The sequence below is a fragment of the Haliotis cracherodii genome, unplaced genomic scaffold (assembly GCF_022045235.1).
Source record: "Haliotis cracherodii isolate W230 unplaced genomic scaffold, xgHalCrac1.p SCAF_1, whole genome shotgun sequence".
Taxonomy (NCBI): Eukaryota; Metazoa; Mollusca; class Gastropoda; order Lepetellida; family Haliotidae; genus Haliotis; species Haliotis cracherodii.
In genome coordinates this window covers 82047227-82071734 of record NW_027266264.1, presented here as the reverse complement: position 1 = coordinate 82071734, position 24508 = coordinate 82047227, and the positions used below count along the sequence as shown (strand labels likewise).

The 24508-nt window shown below is 41.4% G+C and overlaps 1 protein-coding gene across 1 annotated transcript in view; it reads right to left on the bottom strand.

Moving 5' to 3' along the window:
- The window catches only part of LOC139446647 (C-type lectin domain family 4 member C-like), a 51608-nt gene extending 33024 nt beyond the window's left edge, over nucleotides 1-18584 (bottom strand). The window contains exon 1 of the mRNA XM_071227953.1: nucleotides 17723-18584. Coding sequence (XP_071084054.1) covers nucleotides 17723-17966 — 244 coding nt within the window. The 5' untranslated portion in view covers nucleotides 17967-18584. The remainder of the gene's footprint in view (nucleotides 1-17722) is intronic.
- Between the last annotated feature and the right edge of the window lie 5924 nt (nucleotides 18585-24508).

The window sequence follows — 24508 nt, the reverse complement described above, 5'->3', positions numbered from 1 at the left end:
CATACGGGCGAGTGTGAAATTTAAGATAATGATGCTAACATGCAGATATTTTGACAAATTGACATTACCATTTCACAAGCTACTGGCCTACAGTATTATAAATCAATACATTCTCACAATGCACATGACAGGTACACAAGACAGTATTCCCCTCTACCTATTGACACAGCCGACATTCTTATCTGGACAAGGGTCTCCGAGGACTGTCAATGTCCGACACTCTCTCCGCCATATATAACGGACATAAATACCCCATACCTGCCGCATGGCTGACTTTAGTGTGTCGACGTGTGCCCGTCGCGAGTGTGGCAGTCTGCGCGGTGCCAGGGCGATGTTTTGTATTGGCACCAAATATCCAACGTTATTCTGCTCTGGGTAGCTAGAAGTAGACCTTGTCAGTATTCCAGATCATGCGTGTCTGCTTAAAGGGCCAGCAAGAATAGACAACGCACAACGCCAACGTCAATGGAGAAAGACGTTGTTAGGTTGTAAGCAACTGTATACGATCTTCTGATGCTGGAGGCATTCTTTGGCTATTCGAAGGTCTTTATGCGACCGTGTCAATATATATAACGCGATTGTGTGTGATGTAGGTACTTTTGCTTTTGGTGCTTGAGTGTGAGAGACACGATTAAAGAAGTGCTTGTAGACTGACATCTAGTCTCTGAAATGAACATACTTCACCGAAAAAAAGTCATGTATATTATAATAAAATGGAGCACAGAGACTTTCTCCATTTTCAGATACTGTAGTCATCTATACTTGCCAAATATTATAGACTTGCATGGGCTGTAGTGGATGTATTGGGTTATGGGATGTGTGAAGGGTTATGAGATGTGTGAAGGGTTATGGGATGTGTGAAGGGTTATGAGATGTTTGACGGGTTATGAGATGTGTGAAGGGTTATGGGATGTGTGAAGGGTTATGGGATGTGTGAAGGGTTATGGGATGTGTGAAGGGTTATGAGATGTTTGACGGGTTATGAGATGTGTGAAGGGTTATGGGGTGTGTGAAGGGTTATGAAATGTGTGAAGGGTTATGGGGTGTGTGAAGGGTTATGGGGTGTGTGAAGGGTTATGGGGTGTGTGAAGGGTTATGGGATGTGTGAAGGGTTATGGGGTGTGTGAAGGGTTATGAAATGTGTGAAGGATTATGGGGTGTGTGAAGGGTTATGGGGTGTGTGAAGGGTTATGGGGTGTGTGAAGGGTTATGGGATGTGTGAAGGGTTATGAGATGTGTGAAGGGTTATGTGGTGTGTGAAGGGTTATGAAATCTGTGAAGGGTTATGGGATGTGTGAAGGGTTATGAGATGTGTGAAGGGTTATGGGATGTTTGACGGGTTATGAGATGTGTGAAGGGTTATGGGGTGTGTGAAGGGTTATGAAATGTGTGAAGGGTTATGGGGTGTGTGAAGGGTTATGGGATGTGTGAAGGGTTATGGGGTGTGTGAAGGGTTATGGGATGTGTGAAGGGTTATGGGGTGTGTGAAGGGTTATGAAATGTGTGAAGGATTATGGGGTGTGTGAAGGGTTATGGGGTGTGTGAAGGGTTATGGGGTGTGTGAAGGGTTATGGGATGTGTGAAGGGTTATGAGATGTGTGAAGGGTTATGGGGTGTGTGAAGGGTTATGAAATGTGTGAAGGGTTATGGGGTGTGTGAAGGGTTATGAAATCTGTGAAGGGTTATGGGATGTGTGAAGGGTTATGAGATGTTTGACGGGTTATGAGATGTGTGAAGGGTTATGGGGTGTGTGTGTGAAGGGTTATGGGGGGTGTGAAGGGTTATGAGATGTTTGAAGGGTTATGAGATGTGTGAAGGGTTATGAAATGTGTGAAGGGTTATGGGGTGTGTGAAGGGTTATGAGATGTGTGAAGGGTTATGAGATGTGTGAAGGGTTATGAGATGTGTGAAGGGTTATGGGGTGTGTGAAGGGTTATGAGATGTGTGAAGGGTTATGAGATGTGTGAAGGGTTATGGGGTGTGTGAAGGGTTATGAAATGTGTGAAGGGTTATGGGGTGTGTGAAGGGTTATGAAATCTGTGAAGGGTTATGGGATGTGTGAAGGGTTATGAGATGTTTGACGGGTTATGAGATGTGTGAAGGGTTATGAGATGTGTGAAGGGTTATGGGGTGTGTGAAGGGTTATGAGATGTGTGAAGGGTTATGAGATGTGTGAAGGGTTATGGGGTGTGTGTGTGAAGGGTTATGGGGTGTGTGAAGGGTTATGGGATGTGTGAAGGGTTATGAAATGTGTGAAGGGTTATGAAATCTGTGAAGGGTTATGGGATGTGTGAAGGGTTATGAGATGTTTGACGGGTTATGAGATGTGTGAAGGGTTATGGGGTGTGTGAAGGGTTATGAGATGTTTGAAGGGTTATGAGATGTGTGAAGGGTTATGAGATGTGTGAAGGGTTATGGGGTGTGTGAAGGGTTATGAGATGTGTGAAGGGTTATGAGATGTGTGAAGGGTTATGGGGTGTGTGAAGGGTTATGAAATGTGTGAAGGGTTATGGGGTGTGTGAAGGGTTATGAAATCTGTGAAGGGTTATGGGATGTGTGAAGGGTTATGAGATGTTTGACGGGTTATGAGATGTGTGAAGGGTTATGAGATGTGTGAAGGGTTATGGGGTGTGTGAAGGGTTATGAGATGTGTGAAGGGTTATGAGATGTGTGAAGGGTTATGAGATGTGTGAAGGGTTATGGGGTGTGTGTGTGAAGGGTTATGGGGTGTGTGAAGGGTTATGGGATATGTGAAGGGTTATGAAATGTGTGAAGGGTTATGGGGTGTGTGAAGGGTTATGAAATCTGTGAAGGGTTATGGGATGTGTGAAGGGTTATGAGATGTTTGACGGGTTATGAGATGTGTGAAGGGTTATGGGGTGTGTGTGTGAAGGGTTATGGGGTGTGTGAAGGGTTATGAGATGTTTGACGGGTTATGAGATGTTTGACGGGTTATGGGGTGTGTGAAGGGTTATGAGATGTGTCAAGGGTTATGGGATGTGTGTGTGAAGGGTTATGAGATGTGTGAAGGGTTATGGGATGTGTGTGTGAAGGGTTATGAGATGTGTGAAGGGTTATGGGATGTGTGTGTGAAGGGTTATGGGGTGTGTGAAGGGTTATGAGATGTGTGAAGGGTTATGAGATGTGTGAAGGGTTATGAGATGTTTGACGGGTTATGGGATGTGTGAAGGGTTATGGGATGTGTGTGTGAAGGGTTATGAGATGTGTGAAGGGTTATGGGATGTGTGTGTGAAGGGTTATGAGATGTGTGAAGGGTTATGGGATGTGTGTGTGTGAAGGGTTATGGGGTGTGTGAAGGGTTATGAGATGTGTGAAGGGTTATGGGATGTGTGTGTGAAGGGTTATGAGATGTGTGAAGGGTTATGAGATGTGTGAAGGGTTATGAGATGTGTGAAGGGTTATGAAATGTGTGAAGGGTTATGGGGTGTGTGAAGGGTTGTGGGATGTGTGAAGGGTTATGAGATGTGTGAAGGGTTATGGGGTGTGTGAAGGGTTATGAAATGTGTGAAGGGTTATGGGGTGTGTGAAGGGTTATGAGATGTGTGAAGGGTTATGAGATGTGTGAAGGGTTATGGGGTGTGTGAAGGGTTATGAGATGTGTGAAGGGTTATGGGATGTGTGTGTGAAGGGTTATGAGATGTGTGAAGGGTTATGAGATGTGTGAAGGGTTATGAGATGTGTGAAGGGTTATGGGATGTGTGTGAAGGGTTATGAGATGTGTGAAGGGTTATGAGATGTGTGAAGGGTTATGAGATGTGTGAAGGGTTATGAAATGTGTGAAGGGTTATGGGGTGTGTGAAGGGTTATGGGATGTGTGAAGGGTTATGAGATGTGTGAAGGGTTATGGGGTGTGTGAAGGGTTATGAAATGTGTGAAGGGTTATGGGTTGTGTGAAGGGTTATGGGTTGTGTGAAGGGTTATGAAATCTGTGAAGGGTTATGAAATGTGTGAAGGGTTATGAGATGTGTGAAGGGTTATGAGATGTGTGAAGGGTTATGAGATGTGTGAAGGGATATGGGGTGTGTGAAGGGTTATGAGATGTGTGAAGGGTTATGGGATGTGTGAAGGGTTATGAGATGTGTGACGGGTTATGAGATGTGTGAAGGGTTATGAGATGTGTGAAGGGTTATGGGATGTGTGAAGGGTTATTAGATGTGTGAAGGGTTATGGGGTGTGTGAAGGGTTATGGGATGTGTGAAGGGTTATGAGATGTGTGAAGGGTTATGAGATGTGTGAAGGGTTATGGGGTGTGTGAAGGGTTATGGGATGTGTGAAGGGTTATTAGATGTGTGAAGGGTTATGGGGTGTGTGAAGGGTTATGGGATGTGTGAAGGGTTATGAGATGTGTGAAGGGTTATGAGATGTGTGAAGGGTTATGGGGTGTGTGAAGGGTTATGGGATGTGTGAAGGGTTATGGGGTGTGTGAAGGGTTATGAGATGTGTGAAGGGTTATGAGATGTGTGAAGGGTTATGAGATGTGTGAAGGGTTATGGGGTGTGTGAAGGGTTATGGGATGTGTGAAGGGTTATGGGATGTGTGAAGGGTTATGAGATGTGTGAAGGGTTATGAGATGTGCGAAGGGTTATGGGGTGTGTGAAGGGTTATCGGATGTGTGAAGGGTTATGGGATGTGTGAAGGGTTATGAGATGTGTGAAGGGTTATGAGATGTGTGAAGGGTTATGAGATGTGTGGAGGGTTATGAGATGTGTGAAGGGTTATGGGGTGTGTGAAGGGTTATCGGATGTGTGAAGGGTTATGGGATGTGTGAAGGGTTATGAGATGTGTGAAGGGTTATGGGGTGTGTGAAGGGTTATGAAATGTGTGAAGGGTTATGAAATGTGTGAAGGGTTATGGAATGTGTGAAGGGTTATGAGATGTGTGAAGGGTTATGAGGGTTATGGGATGTGTGAAGGGTTATGAGATGTGTGAAGGGTTATGAGATGTGCGAAGGGTTATGAGATGTGTGAAGGGTTATGGGATGTGTGAAGGGTTATGAGATGTGTGAAGGATTATGAGATGTGTGAAGGGTTATGAGATGTGTGAAGGGTTATGGGGTGAGAACGTCGGTGTATGTAAGGTGTGTGATAGGACCACTTGACAAATAGTCCTGTGCTATCGATGTGCTTATTTTGTTGTCCAGCACAGAGAACGTCGGTGTATGTAAGCTGTGTGATAGGACCACTTGACTAATAGACCTGTGCTATCAATGTGCTTGTTTTGTTGTACAGCACAGAGAACGTCGGTGTATGTAAGGTGTGTGATAGGACCACTTGACAACTAGTCCTGTGCTATCAATGTGCTTATTTTGTTGTCCAGCACAGAGACAGTCGGTGTAATGTGTGTGATAGGACCACTAGACCTGTGCTATCAGGGAATGGACTGGCTATGGTGATATGTTGACATACTCAAAGTGGACGATATACTTCAACTGTCAAACACAGACAAATTATTGCCGGACAAACTTCAACACAGATAAAGGTCGACCATTCACCTGATGAAGAAAGATAGAACTTGGAACGCAGTGTACAACGGTAAAATCTGTGAGAGCCGAGCTGGGGGACCGACCATTTCATATTCCAAGGTGGGGGGATATGTTGATGAAACGAATTTGTTTCAGAAAATAAAGTATTTACTTCAGGTTCACTGCAATTAAATAGCCGGATATCCTAAAAAAAATGTGCGAAAATATATGATTGTTCTACTAGTATGTCATGTGGCAAAAACATCAGAAAAACGTGCTTTGTGGATCGCGCACAACAGTATGTATCCATGAATGTTTGTACAATTGTTGTACACGTCGGCCATCAACAGGATGCGGTTGTGCTGGAAGTCAGCTGCGCAAAACAACTTGTACGTAATTAAATCTTGACAAGCCAACCTTGTGGTAGGAAGAGCCGAAAAGACCACGCCACATTAACACCCGGGTCCTCATTTTATCTCATGGTATTGTGCATAGTATTAGGATATTAAAGGTCCATTTTGCACAAAAACACCGGCAGGGGTCACCTGACCTTTGATGATAGTACATTGAATGATCCTCAAAAACATGTCAGGAGAATTCAAATGAAGATATGCCATACAATCAAACTTATTTTGAAAATATTTTGTTCTCTGTCACAAACTTTAACATTCAGAGCTTCCAATTTTATAAATCCGTCAACAATATTTATACACTCTAGTGAAGAGAAGAACAAAAAATACATAAAGAATTCCAACTTTGGGGTAAAGTTGATTAAGATGTCATATAGTGAGGGTTATTTCCACTTACGTCATTGCTATATGGAAAGACACGTCTGATGGTTGAGTTTTGGAAAAGAGTTTTCGAGTGGTGTTTTGGAATAGAGAGTTGGAGAGGTGTTTTGGAATAGACAGTTGAAGCGGAGTCACGGAGGAGGGTCTTAAGCGGAGACTCAGAGTAGAGTTTTGGAATTGAGTCTTGGAGTGGTGTTTTGGAATAGACAGTTGGAGCAGAGTCACGGAGGAGGGTCTTAAGTGGAGACTCAGAGCAGAGTTTTGGAATTAAGTCTTGGAGTGGTGTTTTGGAATAGACAGTTGGAGAGGAGTTTTGGAATGGAGTCTTGGAGTGGTGTTTTGGAAAAGAGTGTTGAAGCGGAGTCACGGGGAACAGTCGTAAGTGGAGTCTCAGGGTAGAGTTTTGGAATAGAGTCTTGGAGTGGTGTTTTTGGAACAGACAGTTGGAGCGGAGTCACGGAGGAGGGTCTTATGTGGAGACTCAGAGAAGAGTTTTGGAATAGCGTTTTGGATTGGAGTTTGGAATAGAGTTTGGAATAGAGTCTTGGAGAGTGAAGGTTTGGAATGGACTCTGAGAATGGAGTTTTGGAGTAGAGTTTTGGAATGGACTCTTAGAATGGAGTTTTGGAATAGAGTCTTGCAGAGTGAAGGTTTGGAATGGACTCTTAGAATGGAGTTTTGGAATAGAGTCTTGCAGAGTGAAGGTTTGGAATGGACTCTTAGAATGGAGTTTTGGAATAGAGTCTTGCAGAGTGAAGGTTTGGAATGGACTCTTAGAATGGAGTTTTGGAATAGAGTCTTGCAGAGTGAAGGTTTGGAATGGACTCTTAGAATGGAGTTTTGGAATAGAGTCTTGCAGAGTGAAGGTTTGGAATGAACTCTTAGAATGCAGTTTTGGAATAGAGTCTTGCAGAGTGAAGGTTTGGAATGGACTCTTAGAATGGAGTTTTGGAATAGGGTCTTGCAGAGTGAAGGTTTGGAATGGACTCTTACAATGGAGTTTTGGAATAGAGTCTTGGAATAGGGGAGTCTTGGAGTGGAGTGATGGTTTGGAATGAGTCTTTGAATGGTGTTTTGGAGTAGAGTTTTGGAAAAGAGTCTTGGCGTGTAAACAGGTTTTAAAGATGTTCTTGTTGTATATTCGAATGAAACTAGCCACATCACTATCCAGTTACAACATGTAATTAAGTACAGCTGTGTCAGGCTGGATCGGGCTAAAAATCTTTATCAGATTCATGGGGTAAACAAAGTGATGACCGTCACATTGAGGAATGTTCTCTCGCCTACACTCGCCTCTTTCCGTTAACCCAAGTTGACAATGTGCCCCCACACTGCGGTTATGTCCGTATGAAGGTAATTATGTACAGCAAACTACGGTTATAACGAACACGCTTATAACGAACTAACGGATATAACGAACTAACTTTTTAGTCCCGACTATTTGCTGTAGTTATACTGTATACATACTTATAACGAATTACGGTTATAACGAACTAACATTAGTAGTCCCTTTGAGTTCGTTATAACCGTAGTTTACTGAATATTTAAAACTAAAACAAACGCTAATGAGAGATACATTTTAATTCCATTATATTCAGTCAAATTCATAAAGTGTATACTTTGCGATATAAAATAAGAACATGACAATTATGATTATAATACAACTTGAATGCCTAAAAGGCAATGACTGTCTCTATTTGCACATGATTTGCACATTTTGACTTCATGATACATATGTTTAGTTCTAATGAGTAGAGTGTACGTAAGGTGCATGGCTGCAGAGTAAACATGTTCTGTGTTACCTTTAAAAGCATGTAAAAAATAACACGATTTATATAAGTCATTATTGGTATTCGTGTTTTTCAGTGTTCGTCCTCATGTCAGCCTGGCTTATATGCTTAGTCGAGATACACTTCACCCCGGGTCAATAGCTTCTCAAATCTAACTCCACAAACACTGGGTGGGAGGCGATGGCATGTTCAACATCCGGGGTGGGGGCGGAGAGGGGTAGCGAGGGCTGTGGGGTGCACCTTGGATCAGAAAAGGCCCACGCAATGTATCAACCCTTGGGGTCAGCAAGAACGACACACGGCATGATAAATGAATAGTAGTATCTTGTTAGTCACTGTAAACTGTATCTTTGTCGGCTAGTAGTATAAACCGGCATAGTCCAGACTAGTACAAGCACACACGCACGCACGCACGCACGCACGCACACACACACTCACTCACACATACATACATACATACACTCTCTCTCTCTCTCTCGTTATAAACATTGAGAAGTACACAGTAAGTCATGTTGAATGACAAGACTCCATTTAAGTGTCTGAAGATAACTTTAATGTCAATAAGTAATAAACAATTCAAACCTCGGATGTTACCATATGGAAGTTCGTTAATTGGATATCAATATTGTATTGGATTCGAATCATAGTAAGATTTTTCTGAACGAGTTTCTTTTCGAAACAGAATCTAACATATGAAAAATGAATACCAATATCAGATGTCATTTCCTCGTTGCAGCTGACATTAAGGCTATCGATCTCTGATCTGCCATTGACCCGTCTTGCTCTGTAGGTGCTACAGCGATCTTTCTTTCTTTAATGAAGTAGTTTCTCAATGTCCCAGTGACCCCTAGTCCTCGACATTTAATCTGTGTGCTGAAACCAAACATTCTTGTCAGCAAAGTCAACAAAAATGTTTGAATATTTCTAGACAATTGCGTACTGAGGGCGGTCACGTGGTTGCATTACGCAACAGTCCAACCCGCGCATCAAGCCCCCTTCTTTCACAGTATTGGAGTGTTGGATTTACGGAGGCGCTATTGGCGTGGGAAGCTCGGGACTATTCAAACACGTGAACGACAGTCATGTGCCACAGCCCACGTGGTCACTTGATAATAAGCCATGAGTGTAACAAATCTATGTAAACTAGGTATTATAAGAAACGAGTTAACATAGTTTCTGTATATTCTCCTTGTTAATGTGTGTTAATGTTATGTTCGCATATAAATAATAATGTTCTACCATTCGTGTGTTTTACTATACTCAAAGTTAAAATTAACTATGATGGCATTATTATTATTATTATTATTATTATTATTGGTGGTGGTGGTGGTGGTGGTGGTGGTGGTGGGGTAGCCTCGTCACGCCGAAGGCCCGGGTTCGATTCCCCACATGCATGGTACAATGTGTGAAGCCCATTTCAGGTGTCCCCCGCCGTGGTAACTCTGGAATATTGCTAGAAGCGGCATGAAACAATACTCACTCACACATTAGTAGTAGTAGTAGTAGTAGTAGTAGTAGTATTTATTTTATATCATTGTTGTTGTTATTATTATTTATTTTTTATATTATATATTTATTCTTTTATTACTATAATGATGATCATGATCATGATGATCATGATCATGATGATGAAAGTTGCTTATATGGCCTATGTGGTTTGACAGATTAATCATTCTTCTAACTTGTAACTAACAGATGAGAGTTGGTGAATGCATATTTGGGTGAAAGAGACAGTCACACCTCAACAAGTGTCTCTGCTTGTCAAACCTCTTGTACATCTCAAATGGGGAATGGACTACACTAACTGCAACTGCTGAACACACAAAATTGAAGAAAAACCACCAATATCAGTTAATTTTACATTTGGTTATGTTCTTGTGGAACAAACTGAAGCTTTTCATTGCTTCCTAAATGCAGATATATATCCCATACATGTCTAGGTATTAAGCGCCAGCCAGTCGCGCATCTAAATCAGTGATACACATTCTCACTTGTACAGCCAGCTAGCTTTAACGGTTGAAAGAACGTTGACCTAACATTATGGTAATTATTCTAACAATTAATACAAAGATTGAAATACAAATACCAAAATAAAATTCGGAAAAAAAATATACATACAAAATCAGCTTGGCTAGGTGTCGGATATATCAACAGTGATGTGTAAGGTTTTGATCTGCTTTTTAAGAAGATTTCACACGTACCTTTTTGTCGAAAACCAAGAAGGGAATCGAACCCGTTTTTGGTCGTAACGAGCAATCACTTCAACCACTAGTCTATCCCATTAGTCAGGGCATAAGACTTCAGTATTAGTCAGTGAATTTGTCTGCAGGAAAACCACTTGCATGGTGGATATTTATCATCTAAAACTGGCTACCACGGGAGATATCGCTTGGGTGAGCAATATCCCCTAGGGGCAGCTATCAATTTAATGAAATTGCGAACCATTGTGACATCGTTGGTCACTATGACGCCACAATCAAATGACATCACTATACTCTCCGCCACTGAACCTTTACACTCAAGACACTTGTTATTACTGTTAACAAACTTACAAAGTTGGCAGAATGAATGTCGGATGATAAATAGAACCTCACCCTCGTGTCTTCCAAGATCAACTTTTGGAAGACTCGATGAGAAAATTTAAAAAGTCCTCGTCAAGCCTCGGATATTTGTAACGAGAAAGAGAGAAAAAATTTGTTTATTTTTGTCTCATCCATGGTCACAAAATACATGACACAACAAGATAAAACATGGCCACCATTCAGGTTTATGAGAGACATTTGACATATAAACAAATTATAAATTAAATCACATATTTAAAACATATAAGTATTGGGTCGCACGAGCAACCTGCGCTTACAATATCAAATATTACCTACAATATAATATCTAAATATAACCTGCAATACAATGCTTAAAGACTTGTAACGTCTATCAACTCGTCTTGTGTATATTTGAGCTCGGAAGACGCTCGGGTGAGATACTCAATGTAATACGAGGTATAGAATTAAGGCGACCCAGGGTAATATGGCAAATGCCATTGTTTCTAAGCTGTGTTAGAATGTGGGAGAACAACCAGTGCCACAAACTGTACACATTTGCCACTTTGGTGAAACTCACAAGCAAAGCTCTGACAGACGGAGCGAATCAGAGGTTCAAACCCACCTGGCACCAGACGAGTACCATTCGCAGTGTCTTAGTGCCTAGTGGGCGGATTAAAGGGGTTTCAATGATCTTGATTCTCGTGATTTCTACCCACTCCATTTGCGCAGGAATAATGTCATCAATGCAAACCTATGTGTCACTCTTTGCACCCCACACCCAAAGTCACAACTGCAAAGAACCAAATACAATAGCAAGTGCTCACTAACGGAATATGTAGGGCTGTGAACATTAAACACGTGGAATACCCTTCCCATTAATTATGCCTTGACAAGATGTGGGACAAGAATTGATTTCTGCACAAGGATTCGTTATTGGTCAGTAAATAAAAATATATATACCCTATATGTAAGTAGAACTCGTTATTGGTCAGTAAATAAAAATATATACTCCCTATATGTAAGTAGAGAAACTTACATATAGGGTATATATATATTTATTTACTGACCAATAACGAGTTCCTGTGATTTCCTGATTTTCGCCAGCGTATACCGTATCCTCATAGAGGGTGATCGTCAGATAATTATGTTGTACAGCGTGCGCAAGTGTTTTGAGAGGACGTGATGAGTCGTTGCATTGATCATATGTATGTCAGTGATCAACACTTAGGAAGGAAGCGACACATAACGATACAAATGCACCTGGAATGTTACACAATAGTGTGAATCAAGGTGTGCCATTTATAACAGACAGGTGCGAGGGCGGGCACACTGCAAGTAAGCGTTCTCTGTCATTGGACAGAATGAAGGAGGAATCATCTTGACTTTTCCCCACCCCCTCCCCCCTCCTTTACTCCATGCACAACGCTGTGCTCGCTAAGGGTCGGGTTTTACTCTGTAGGGTCGACTGTAGATCAGTATAAGTCAGTGAGCGTATGGAGGACACAGACACTAACGCAGACTGAACACTGACAAGGCTCTCGGGAAGGATCCCTGGATCGGATCGTTGTCAGAGGTCATTTTGGTTTAAACTTTTACATGCAAGTCGTTATGATGACACAATGTAGTTATAACGTGAGAGAACAGATAAGAGACAGAGTTCGTATTTGCAGCTATCTGCATTATTAGAAAAGATTATACAGTATGTCATTGGTGACATGTATGTCAAAAACATTAACAAGCCACAAATAATAATAATAATAATAATAATAATAATAAAAATAAAATACGTTACTTTATACCATATACCATATTTATCAAAATTAACCATTATAGAAGTGGCAGGTTCTCTTGTATCAAGTGCAAAATAATGAAAATGAATTTAACACTTCAATAGTAAGTCATAAGAAACAAATATTTCATAACTTTATTTATCAAATGGCATTTCTCTTTTTCAAATGATGTACAACAGGAAATGCTATTTATATACATGTGTGCAATTTTAATACATACCGTTATGCCCAACGAATAACGAGGATATTAATACTAAATGCATGGTATCGGTTTGCTACGTAGGACATGGATTATAAATAGGTCGAATGTATTACTTTGTTGCAAGTTACAATAATATATGATGCATCACTTGTAGTGTGTAGCATGGACTATCTAGCGAATGATAATTTGCAATTTATTAGAAAATGCCAATTCTCACAAATCGCAGTAGATCAATATTGAAAACATTTTCGATAAATATTTACTTTCAAAAGCTATATCTAAATTTGCATTTACTCTTTGGAAGTAAATGGAAATTCTATTAAATATATTTTGTATATTTTGATATTAAATGTAATATTCTACGCCTGCACACTAGTGCCGAAATCAACGTGTAAGGTTTTTTTAAATTATTATTATTATTATTATTATTATTTAGTAGTAGACAATCATATCATCGTTATGCGGATTAAATAAATGAAAGAAACAGAGGATATCTGTGTCCCTCTCCGGCCAGCCGACTTCATCCAAGCGAAGGAACCTGCTGGGTTGTTCATCTTCTCAGCACACTGCACATAAACCGATGCAGTGGTCGTAAAAACCGAGCCTGTGCCGAAGTATTGTTAATGGTATTGTTGTGGGGTTTTTTTTGGGTTTTTTTTGGGTTTTTTTGTTGTTGTTGTTGTTGTTGTTGTTGTTGTTGTTGATAATGACGTTTAATGGATCAGTGTGCAACCATACTGCATTTCAGCGAGTATTTATACTTGTTGTTTATGGGGAGTACGGTATGAAGTTTGTATAGATGATATGGGTGTGATTATATTGACACGTGCCTACAGCATGACATGTGTAAGAAACAATTTAACGCACAGAAAGTAGAACTGCTTCAATCCTTTCACTGCCAGTAACTGAACATTAGTATCAAACAGTAGACGAATCTCTGTATGGTAAATGGTTCCAAAGTGACACAAACTATTGACATACACTAGGTTCGACTACTTTATTAAATTGAATTAAAAAAAAGAGCAGTACTTCATGTTTTGTCAAAATACAAATACCTTTGAGTATAAAACCAGGGTATTATATGAACACACAAGGCAATTTACGTACTAGAATCTGTACTTTACTAAGAAAGTGTTATCCCAAATATAACATTTGTTAACATTTGATCATTTTCTAAATGGCATTGTGTGTTCAAAACTTTCGGCCATGGGAGCCGTGCCAATTTACACTTGTCAGAGGGGTATACAAAGTACGTGATCTGGACAACCAGTTAGTTTAATTTAAACATATTTTATTCTCATGAAAAAGGATTGGGCATAAGTTATCACAACTTAGAACGCCGTCTCCCATAGATTTACATGTATGCTTATTTACAGTTAATAAATCGAATGACAACCAGTTTATGGAAGCCTCGGTGGCTGAGTGGGTTAGATCGTTGACTTTGTGTGCTGGCGATTAGGGATTCACCCCCAAAAGTAAGAGAATCTGTACTTCAGTAAGAAAGTAGTTACCCAAATATAACATTTGTTACAGATTATTATTATTATTATTATTATTATTATTATTATTATTATTTACGCAGTGATATTTGATTGGTAAGAAAGTAGAACATGTATTTGATAGTGATTCATGAACACATTCTCAAGAGACAGTCGAAATCGTACAATCGACAGGACTATGGGAGGAGTGGTGTATCGCTTTTCTTTGATAATTTCCATTTGACCAAGTGAATACAAACATGAACACTGTCTAGGTTTCATCAATTATTAAATAAGCCACCATCCAAACCCGATGTGATCGTGAAGAATGAGTGAGGGACATGCGTTTACCTCCGTAGTCAGCACCCGTTACAGAAGGATCGCATGCGATATATCACGTTTAATGCAGACAAATTAGTCGCTTGAGCATGACTCACAATGTTAGCTGACAGAGTACGATGAAGCCATGGCATGTGTCACATATACCTCTATTGTGCCTGTCCATGTACAACCTGGAGGGTGCAGACCCCCATGCATTTCACAATCACAAACGTAACACCCGAACACATGCATTTCTTGAACATGTGCACTTCCACCCTAACATTCTAAACATGCACTTTATATATCCACACTCACACTTACTCAAACATCATGAAGTATGCACCTCTTGATCATATGAACATCCACCCTAAACCACATCAAAACATGGACTTCTTAAGCGTATCCACACTCTCGATAAAACACCGTAAAACACGCACTTCTTGAACATACCCACACTCTAAAACAAGTACTTTTTCAACATATCCACGCCCACAATAAAACGACCTAAAACATGCACTTCTTCAACATATCCACGACCACAATAAAACGACCTAAAACATGCACTTCCTCAACATAGCCTAGCCCACAATAAAACGACCTAAAGCAATTACTTTTTCAACATATCCACGAACACAATAAAACGATCTAAAACATGCACGTTTTCAACCTATCCAAACCTACAATAAAACGACCTAAAACATGCACTTTTCAACGTATCCACGACTACAATAAAACGACCTAAACATGCACTTTTTCAACACATTCACGACCACAATAAAACGACCTAAACATGCACTTTTTCAACACATTCACGACCACAATAAAACGATCTAAACATGCACTTTTTCAACACATCCACGACCACAATAAAACGATCTAAAAATGCACGTTTTCAACCTATCCAAACCTACAATAAAACGACCTAAAACATGCACTTTTCAACGTATCCACGACCACAATAAAACGACCTAAACATGCACTTTTTAACATATCCACGACCACAATAAAACGACCTAAACATGCTCTTTTTCAACGTATCCACGACCACAATAAAACGACCTGAAACATGCACTTCTTCAACATATCCACGACCACAATAAAACGACCTAAAACATGCACTTTTCAATATATCCACGACCACAATAAAACGATCTAAAACATGCACTTTTTCAACCTATCCAAACCTACAATAAAACGACCTAAAACATGCACTTTTTCAACATATCCATGACCACAATAAAACGATCTAAAACGTGCACTTTTTCATGATATCCACGACCACAATAAAATGACCTAATACATGCACTTCTTAAAAATATCCACGACCCCAATACAACGACCTAAAACAAGTACTCTTTCAAAATATCCACAACTACAATAAAACGAGCTAAGACATGCACCTTTTCAACACATCCACGACCACAATAAAACGATCTAAACCATGCACTTTTTCAAGATATCCACGACCACAATAAAATGACCTAATACATGCACTTCTTCAACATATCCACGACCACAATAAAACGACTTAAAACATGCACTTTTTTAACATATCCACGACCACAATAAAACGACCTAAACATGCACTTTTCCAAGATATCCACGACCACAATAAAATGACCTAAGACATGCACTTTTTCAACATATCCACAACCACAATAAAACAACCTGAAACAAGTACTTCTTCAGCATATCCACGACCACAATAAAACGACCTGAAAAAGTACTTCTTCAGCATATCCACGACCACAATAAAACGGCCTAAGACATGCACTTCTTAAACATATCCACGCCTACAATAAAACGACCTAAACATGCACTTTTTCATCATGACCACGCCCACAATAAAACTACCTAAAACATGAACTTTTTCAACATATCCACGACCACAATAAAACGACCTAAAACATGCACTTTTTCAACATATCCACGCCCACCAAGAAGCTCCCTGAAAACACATGTTTTCCCTCCCCACCCTGAATGTGACAATTTCCCGTTCCTTTTATTCATTCCATTGGTTAACCATGGCAGTAGGCAAGATGCCCTCCACGTCTTCAACATGAATCAACATGAAAATAGCCGTCCACGTGTATTATAGACATACGTTTGGTGTAACACTTTGAGAGATTCAGACATTGTCTTCTTCAGATCAACGGGGTCACACAAAGCATGCATGAACGAAGTCCTTGTTCTCAGAGAGGCATAGAACACATGGACAAAAGCATGCATCATCTTCAACAACATACTCTTGACAAATTGTTGTCTTAAAATCAGCCTGAATGTTGCATATGTTTTGTGACGCCATCTTTACTTCCCTGTGTTTAACGTGTGCCTGCTTGCACACGACAGGCTGTGTATCCCAGAGTCCGTTAGCTGGTCCATGCATGCTTGTCGTGTTTCATACTTAATACGTGACTACACATAGTATTATTACTTCCGATAAAATTAGGCGGGGGCGGGGGGGATTCAAAGTCAACATAGCATTGTTAAAATGTTTAACCTAAACTTCGGCCTATATTACAGTTATAGCATGCTTTAATGTTCAAAATGAGTTTCTGTTTCTGTGAACATTAAATTCATTTATGCATCCTTGTGAACTATATATATACATTCCAATACTATGATGAACATAGGGCAAATCGTTTCATAAATACTCCCTATATGACATTCAGAGAAACAACATTAAAATGCATAATAATGTTAAAGAAATCTTAATCTGAAAGTGTAAACAATGCAAATTACACAAACGTCAATGTGAAGAGCCATTTCCATGTTATTGGGAAAAAATATAAAATCCTAACTAAGATGAACGATGAAATATATAAACGATTTCAAATCTGGTGTCCCACGCCGTGATATTGCTGGAATAATGCTGAAAGCGGCGTAAAACCAAACTCAAATTTCAAATCAATCTCAGTTTAAATGAAACCACATACATTTCGTTGGACGATGTACAGTAGTGTACATCAGCGTTATGACACGACAGTATGTTATATAAGACGAACCAGCTGAAAGGCCATCGACGTTTATCATGGCCATTACGTGTTTGATAAGAGCGTCATACACGTATTAAACTATTAACTCAATCAAGTCTGCACACACTAGAATATTGACCAAGAAAACAGCTGGATGATCGCTGTCTCCTGCGTTCAAACAGAACAGAGGACCGGGGGTCGGGGGACATGCAAGTCCGTCAGCTGATTACGCGCACCGAGTAACATGCCCCTGCTATCTAGGTATAAGATAGGTGTGTGACCTACTCAATCTCGTCTTCACTAACGGAATAGCCAACAACAGTGAGTCGAGAAAATAGTTTCTACCCTACCTTTTCTCATCGCACTCAGCAAACTTTCATACTTCTTCTGGTATGCCCGATACTCCTTGCGGATTTTGTTAACGGTTCGATTAACTGTTTTCTCCATTCGATGTTCAACACGTTTGACGATGTTGTGTTGGCATCGGCGCCCACAATTGCGATGACGGTCATCGTGACGATGCTTTTTTAAGTCGAGTTGTTGGACGTGGATGACGAGAAGTATTAGCGTCAAGGTGAGCACACGGCCATTCATGACCACAGAACAAGCCTTTCTACTTGGCCCACGCGGATCATTCCTGCTCTCTTGAAACTCCTCGCTCCATTCAGCGTATGCTGTCTGTTAACACCACACACAACACCACAAACATGAATTAATAAGAACAGAACGACGTCGTAGCGTACGCCAAATTGATCCCCATATCCTATGGTTACTGTAACGTCGGGTACATGTGTTCCTGGAGTACGCGGTATCCGAATTAAACGACTTTCTTCCCAGGCACAGAATGAATGACATGTCGAAGGAAAGACATTGTTTGAATGGCTGTCTCGCCAGGTGACAAGCTTCGCACTACCCAGGGGAATCAGGACACCACTTAACACGGTGTAAGACACGCAGGTAATATGTAGAATATCACACGCGTTGTCGTCCTGTCTTAATTTCGAAATCAACACTAAAGCTGGCACTAATTTTCGCTGTGGATGTGCCCATGTGCTAAACCGCCCACTATCTATTGCCACAGGCAGGTTGATTGGAGGGCCGGACAGGCTGTCAACGTGATCAGCTGTTGGGTCGAGGTGTAATCATACGGTGAATTTATGAATGAGTGAAACTTAACACATATCGCGAAATCAGATCGCTACATGTCGGCAGACAAAATGTCTTCTCGATATAAAATCGGGTAGGGATTTAGAAGGGTTGTGAAATGTCGTATATAAGTCAAGACTGAAACCGGTTCGTTGATCCGGTTTCCACTGAACTGTACATACCCGGAAGTGGGTTCTTTCTTGAAGCGACATATTAGCTACGTAGCTAATTATATTTATGTGTGATATTTAAACTATACGAGAGGTGTAGCGTTTGCGTGTACGTATCAGTAACGACTGGGGTAAGATGGTTACGTTGCGCGGGTGAACGTCCTTGCATTGTGCGGAGTAATCATTGAATCTCTATGATTGTCCGGACATTTTTGTCGTTGTATTTGTAATGCATAATGCATAATGCATATTACATAAGAGGATGTCATGCAACTATTCATTGTTTCCTTATCATACCAGCTTTCCAAGAAGTGGCATTTTATTAATCTCCCAGTCATGAGAATTCCCACTTGTAACGGGGCACAAGGGAGGACATGCAAATCACTTCTTATAATGGGGCACAAGGGAGGACATGCAAATCACTTCTTATAATGGGGCACAAGCGGGCACCTGCAAAATCATCAGTACTTATAATGGGACATAAGCGGGCACCTGAAAAATCTCCACTTCTTATAATGGGGCACAAGCGAGCTCCTGAAAAATCTTCACTTCTTATAATGGGGCACAAGCGGGCACCTGAACAATCTTCACTTCTTTTAATGGGGCACAAGACAGCATCTGTAAAATCACCACTTCTTATAACAGGTTACAAGAGAGCACCTCCAAAGTCACCACTTCCTCTAATAGGGTTCTCTCTTAACTAGGTATAAAAGAGAAAACTAAAGAACCACTCCTTATAAGTTAGCATATCGAGAGTCTGAACGTGTATGTGCGCAGCCTGTAAACAATTTGTTTGTTTACCGGCGCACCTATAGCAGTATACCAGATTTACGACTTGGGCCTGTGAATAATCCAGTCTCATCCAGACAAACCAGTCACTATTATAAGCGACCACGGTCGACACTGTCGGGGTAGGATGGCACACAATCAACCAAGTCACCGATCCTGACCGCCCGGTCTAATTGGTCGCCTCTTGTGACGGACAGAGGTTGCTGGGGACCTATTCTTACCCGGAATCCCCTAGGGGTGGGATATGAGGACGTACATTTGGCTGTATGTCAAAATATGGTCATCTCTCTGGCCAGCAAGAATCAGCACGAGGTTGGTGTGTATAGGGGAGAATCGGCGACCTGAACACACAAGCGCGGAGCTTGTGTACCCTAGTGCAGCCTCGAACAGAAACTCCCTACCAAATATGGCACGAGATTCGCTGGTTCCCGTGGAATTCATCGGGCTAGCGCCGGAAAACAGCGAAAGTCCCATCACTGCTTTTAACATCCGGCGCGCTTGTCACCGTTTCCAAAATAAAGACATCTGCCAATAGAGGGCACTTTTTTCCAAGTTTTACGGAAATAGCCGAACGTGAGCTTGGTGTCAAGGATCAAACACACCGGAATAATTTCGTTGCCAAACATGCCGCTTGGCACATGCAAATCAAGGGCAGATAACTGTGTGTTTGATATAGACAATACATCACATGAGTACCTGGTCTTACCCAAAGGGGTCTCAGTGTCGCGAGGTCCTATGGAGACTGTCCATGAACTTACGCCGCTTTGAACACTATTAGTTTCAGCTTGGCAGCTTGGTGTGGGAGAAAAGACCGATGTGGTGCAGGTTTGAGACGTTTATCAATTTGATGAAACACAGCGCGGCAACGGGTCTGGTGCAGGCAAACCTGAAAAAACTCAGAGAGACTCCGGGATTCGAACCCACGATGATAGGTTCCTGACACGCCTAAGAGACGCAAGTATTCACCGGTAGCATAGGCCACTGCACCACCGTGTCCCTAGATCATAGGCAGGGGTAGACACTGTATGAGTTATATTCGACTAGTCCACATTCGCGTGGAACTTAATGTTTTTGTTATCTTACGATACGTATGTCGGATTCTGATTGGCTGAGACCCATTCTATCATTTTCAATGTACCCCGCTAACATGTAAGGTACATTTCGTATGTTCCCCGTTCTAACTGCCGAACTGTTGGCATTGTACTGGTAACATAGCAACCACAATGTCAAATTAAAGGCCCCTTTCTCTGGATATTTACGATATTTTCCGAATGAAATTTATCTAAATTATTTGAATTCATTTCGAAGTTGGGTTCTAAGTAAGGACAAGATATATGGATGAACAACTTCATTACAGTAAACTACGGTTATAACGAACTCAAAGGGACCACCCATTTTAGTTCGTAATAACCGTAGTTCGTTATAAGCATATATACAGCATATATGCAACACATGGCCGGGGCTAACAAGTAAGTTCGTTATATCGGTCAGTTTGTTATACGCGTGTTCGTTATAACCGTAGTTTACTGTATTACAAAATGGAGAGCGACGTGGTGTAGGTTTTCACACCGTTTTCAACAAGTGATGAACGGAGTATGGTTGACAAACATATATACAGGTATGAGGCAGTGTTTATACAGATGAGTAGATTTGAATGTAGTTATGTTAGCTTATGTTCCCCGGGCCTGAACGAAGGGAGCATATACTTACATCGAGCGTACTTCAACCCATGTCCCCCCTAGATCGACGGGCAACTTATAATGTTACCACGTTTGAGCAGTCTTCAAGATTAACACGTCTCGAGGCTAATGAAGTTGTGCTCGTCTGACCTCGACAAAGTATGCTGTTCGAATACAAACATCTGGCTGTAACAAACATCAGGGCTACTGGAAAGTAAAGCCGTGAAACGCCCAATAGGTGGTGATATACAAGTACACGTTAGATTCTTAAGATATTTCGGCGAGAGTAAAAAAATCGCAAATAAATGCAATTTCTAGATGTCCTCGTATATCTAAAAGTATGAATGGAAATAAATAGGCCCCAGAGAGTCGAGCTGAATAGAGGACAATGGCGACCTGGTTACCTACAGTATTGAAAGGTAGAGAGTGGGGCATGGCTTCGTATAATAAACCTCACGCCGACAATACAAAGACACGCTCACATTGACGGGGGTTAGCATCAGACAAACCGTAGCTCGTCATCGCTATATCTACAGCATGAGACGGCCGGTGTTTCATGAATTGAAATCACAAATGTGAATGGGACATCTTTGGTCATGCATTTCACTTTGAATAAGTGAATATTGAAAGGACATTTCACCGCGAGGGGGCGTTACTTGATGTTTACTTCAGGGCGCAGTGATATATAATGGCAGACGACAATCGTAGAAGCGTTCTCGCCGAATGTTTTGAGTGTAGACAGATTACATGAAGTATATTCTAGAGGTAAACCAACTTTTGTACAAATACATTCGCTGCGCATGCAGTTACCTACGTCTCTTTACCACAGAAAGTTCCCGGAACAATAACACTGCGTCTCACCCTTAGGGTGAGTGAGTGAGTTGGGTTTAACGCCGCTTTTAACAGTATTCCAGTTATATCGCGGCGTATCAACTTAATGTGGGAGTAAAGCCCGAAATGATGTAGGTCTCAGACGTTTAGTACTTCAGTGAAACCCACGAGCACGGACATGGTGCTGACAAACCTAGAAACATAATCGGGGCGAACTCTGATTCGAACCCACAATCACAGGTTTCTTGCGTGCTCAAGGGACGCAACTCTGCACAGCGAATCATAGCGCCTTAGACGACTGGGCCACCCGTTAGTCGCCTCTTGCGACAAGCATAGTCGCCTCTTACGACAAGCATAGATTGTTGAAGTCCTATTCTCCACCCGGATCTGTATTGGTGAGTGAGTGAAACGGAGTTGACGCCGCTTTAACAGTACTTCTGTTACAACAGGTCGTGTCAGATTAAGGTGGGGTGTGTGCCCGAAGTGGCACAGGTCTTCGGCGTTTACCAGTTTAATTAAACCCATGAACGTGCCAACCTGGTGCAGACAAACCAAGGATCAAGAAACCAGGGCGAATTTGGGATTCAAACCCAAAGTTAGACAAGGTACGCGTAGGGATGTAAATCTACACAATGGATTTCGCCATTGGATATATTTAACTAATTTTATTCCTTTCTCACTGCACAACTAACAGTAAGATAAAATATATAAAATCATAATTATTTATCCTCACAACCCTAGTTCAAAAACAACATTCTTAATAAACAGAAACATTAATGACAACCTTCCTCATTTAGTCCGGCGAAGTCATTAAAAACAAGAGCTGTTTCTTACGTGGCCGATAAACTTCATTGATGAAGTATTGGAAGCTTTTGTTCAGGGTGACAATGCTTGGGCAAAATCACTGGAATCCCAATTCTCTATGATGAAATAGTGCATATTAGAAAGTGGTAATTTAAGTCTTAGATCAATGAATAAGTGACATCAGATGTATTTGTTGGGATTCACTGCACCGGTGATGCGAGGTGTGCAGAGTATGAATTTCACGCTTTATGCTGCACACGGTCCAAGTGTCAGTTACACGATCAATCATTCAGCATGGGTTTACAGTGACGACGCCAACAGGTACGTATGCACTTAAAAAACGAACGCCGAGACATCAAGCGGCATATGATAGAAATACTGCAAAGAAACTGACAGTACAAACGTATTCTTTCGAGAAAATGTTCAAATATTACTGTGTGTGGTACATGACTTATGTTAAGGTTGGTTTGTCATTGTTGCGAGTGGAGCAACTTCCCATCTCCCTTCCGCCAAGTAGAGCGCACATACATCCACATCTTAACGAAGGCTTACTCTAGTTATGGTGAGTGAGCGAGTTAACAGTATTCTAGTTATATCACGGCGTGTCAGCTTAATCTGGGAGAAAAGCCCCAAGTGATGCAGGTCTTAGACGTTTACCACTTCGGTGAAACTCACGAAGCACGGGGTACAAACCTAGAAACATAATAGGGTGAACCGGGATTCGAACCCACAATCATAGGTTTCTGGCGTGCCCAAGGGACGCAACTCTGCACAGCGAGTTGCGGCGCCTTAGACGACTGGGCCACCCGTGCCCCTCTAGTTATAGAGATACGACTGGCGTACGTGGATGTTACATTATCGGAGTCACGAGAGTCATAGAGCTGAGATGACGTTTAAAACGTCCCATGAAGCGACCTTAGTGCTGAAACGATCGTAAATCCCATGAATTAACACTGACTTGCGACAGTCGTAGCGTAGAATGCGGCCCTGGTCATAACTGGAAGAAAACATCTCTCATGGCATCACAACTGATGAGGCATGTGACTTCACACATGAACATACTGAAGCGCAATGCAGGCAGTGCGGACATCTAACAAGGGTTGGGATCTAACGAGGTTGCTGTACCTCTAAAAGCAATTGACATGTACATGTTTTACTGCGGCGTAAAACAACATTCACCCACTCGCCCACTAAGGTATGTGTTGATAAAATGTTAGTTACAAACGATGATAGTGTCGTATTGTGGTGAAAGGGTTCGAATCTTAATACATCTACAACAAATCTTGATATCCGTGCATAGTTGGGAATATTACATCTTAACCGTCAACAAAAAGATGAAGTCTTTTTGCAATGGTAAAACAAATTGACGGGTTAACTGTTTTACTTCAAAGGGATATAGACCGTCTCCGTGGTCTAGTGGTATAGCGTCTGCCCGGAGAGCGGAAGGTCCGGGGTTCGATCCCCGGTCGCGTCATACCAAAAGACGTTAAAAGATGGTACTTGTTGTTACCCTGTCTGGCGTTCGGCATTATGAGGCTAAAACAAGGACTGGTCGGCTCGGAGTCAGTATACTGTGTCTGAGTGGGATATGCATGTTAAACTGCGGCATGGTGTCTCAGTGAGCTAGCACTATAAATCGGCATCAGTCCGGACTAGTACAAGCAGCCACACAAACACATCCACGTACATGCACGTCGCTATATAAGTGCAATAATCT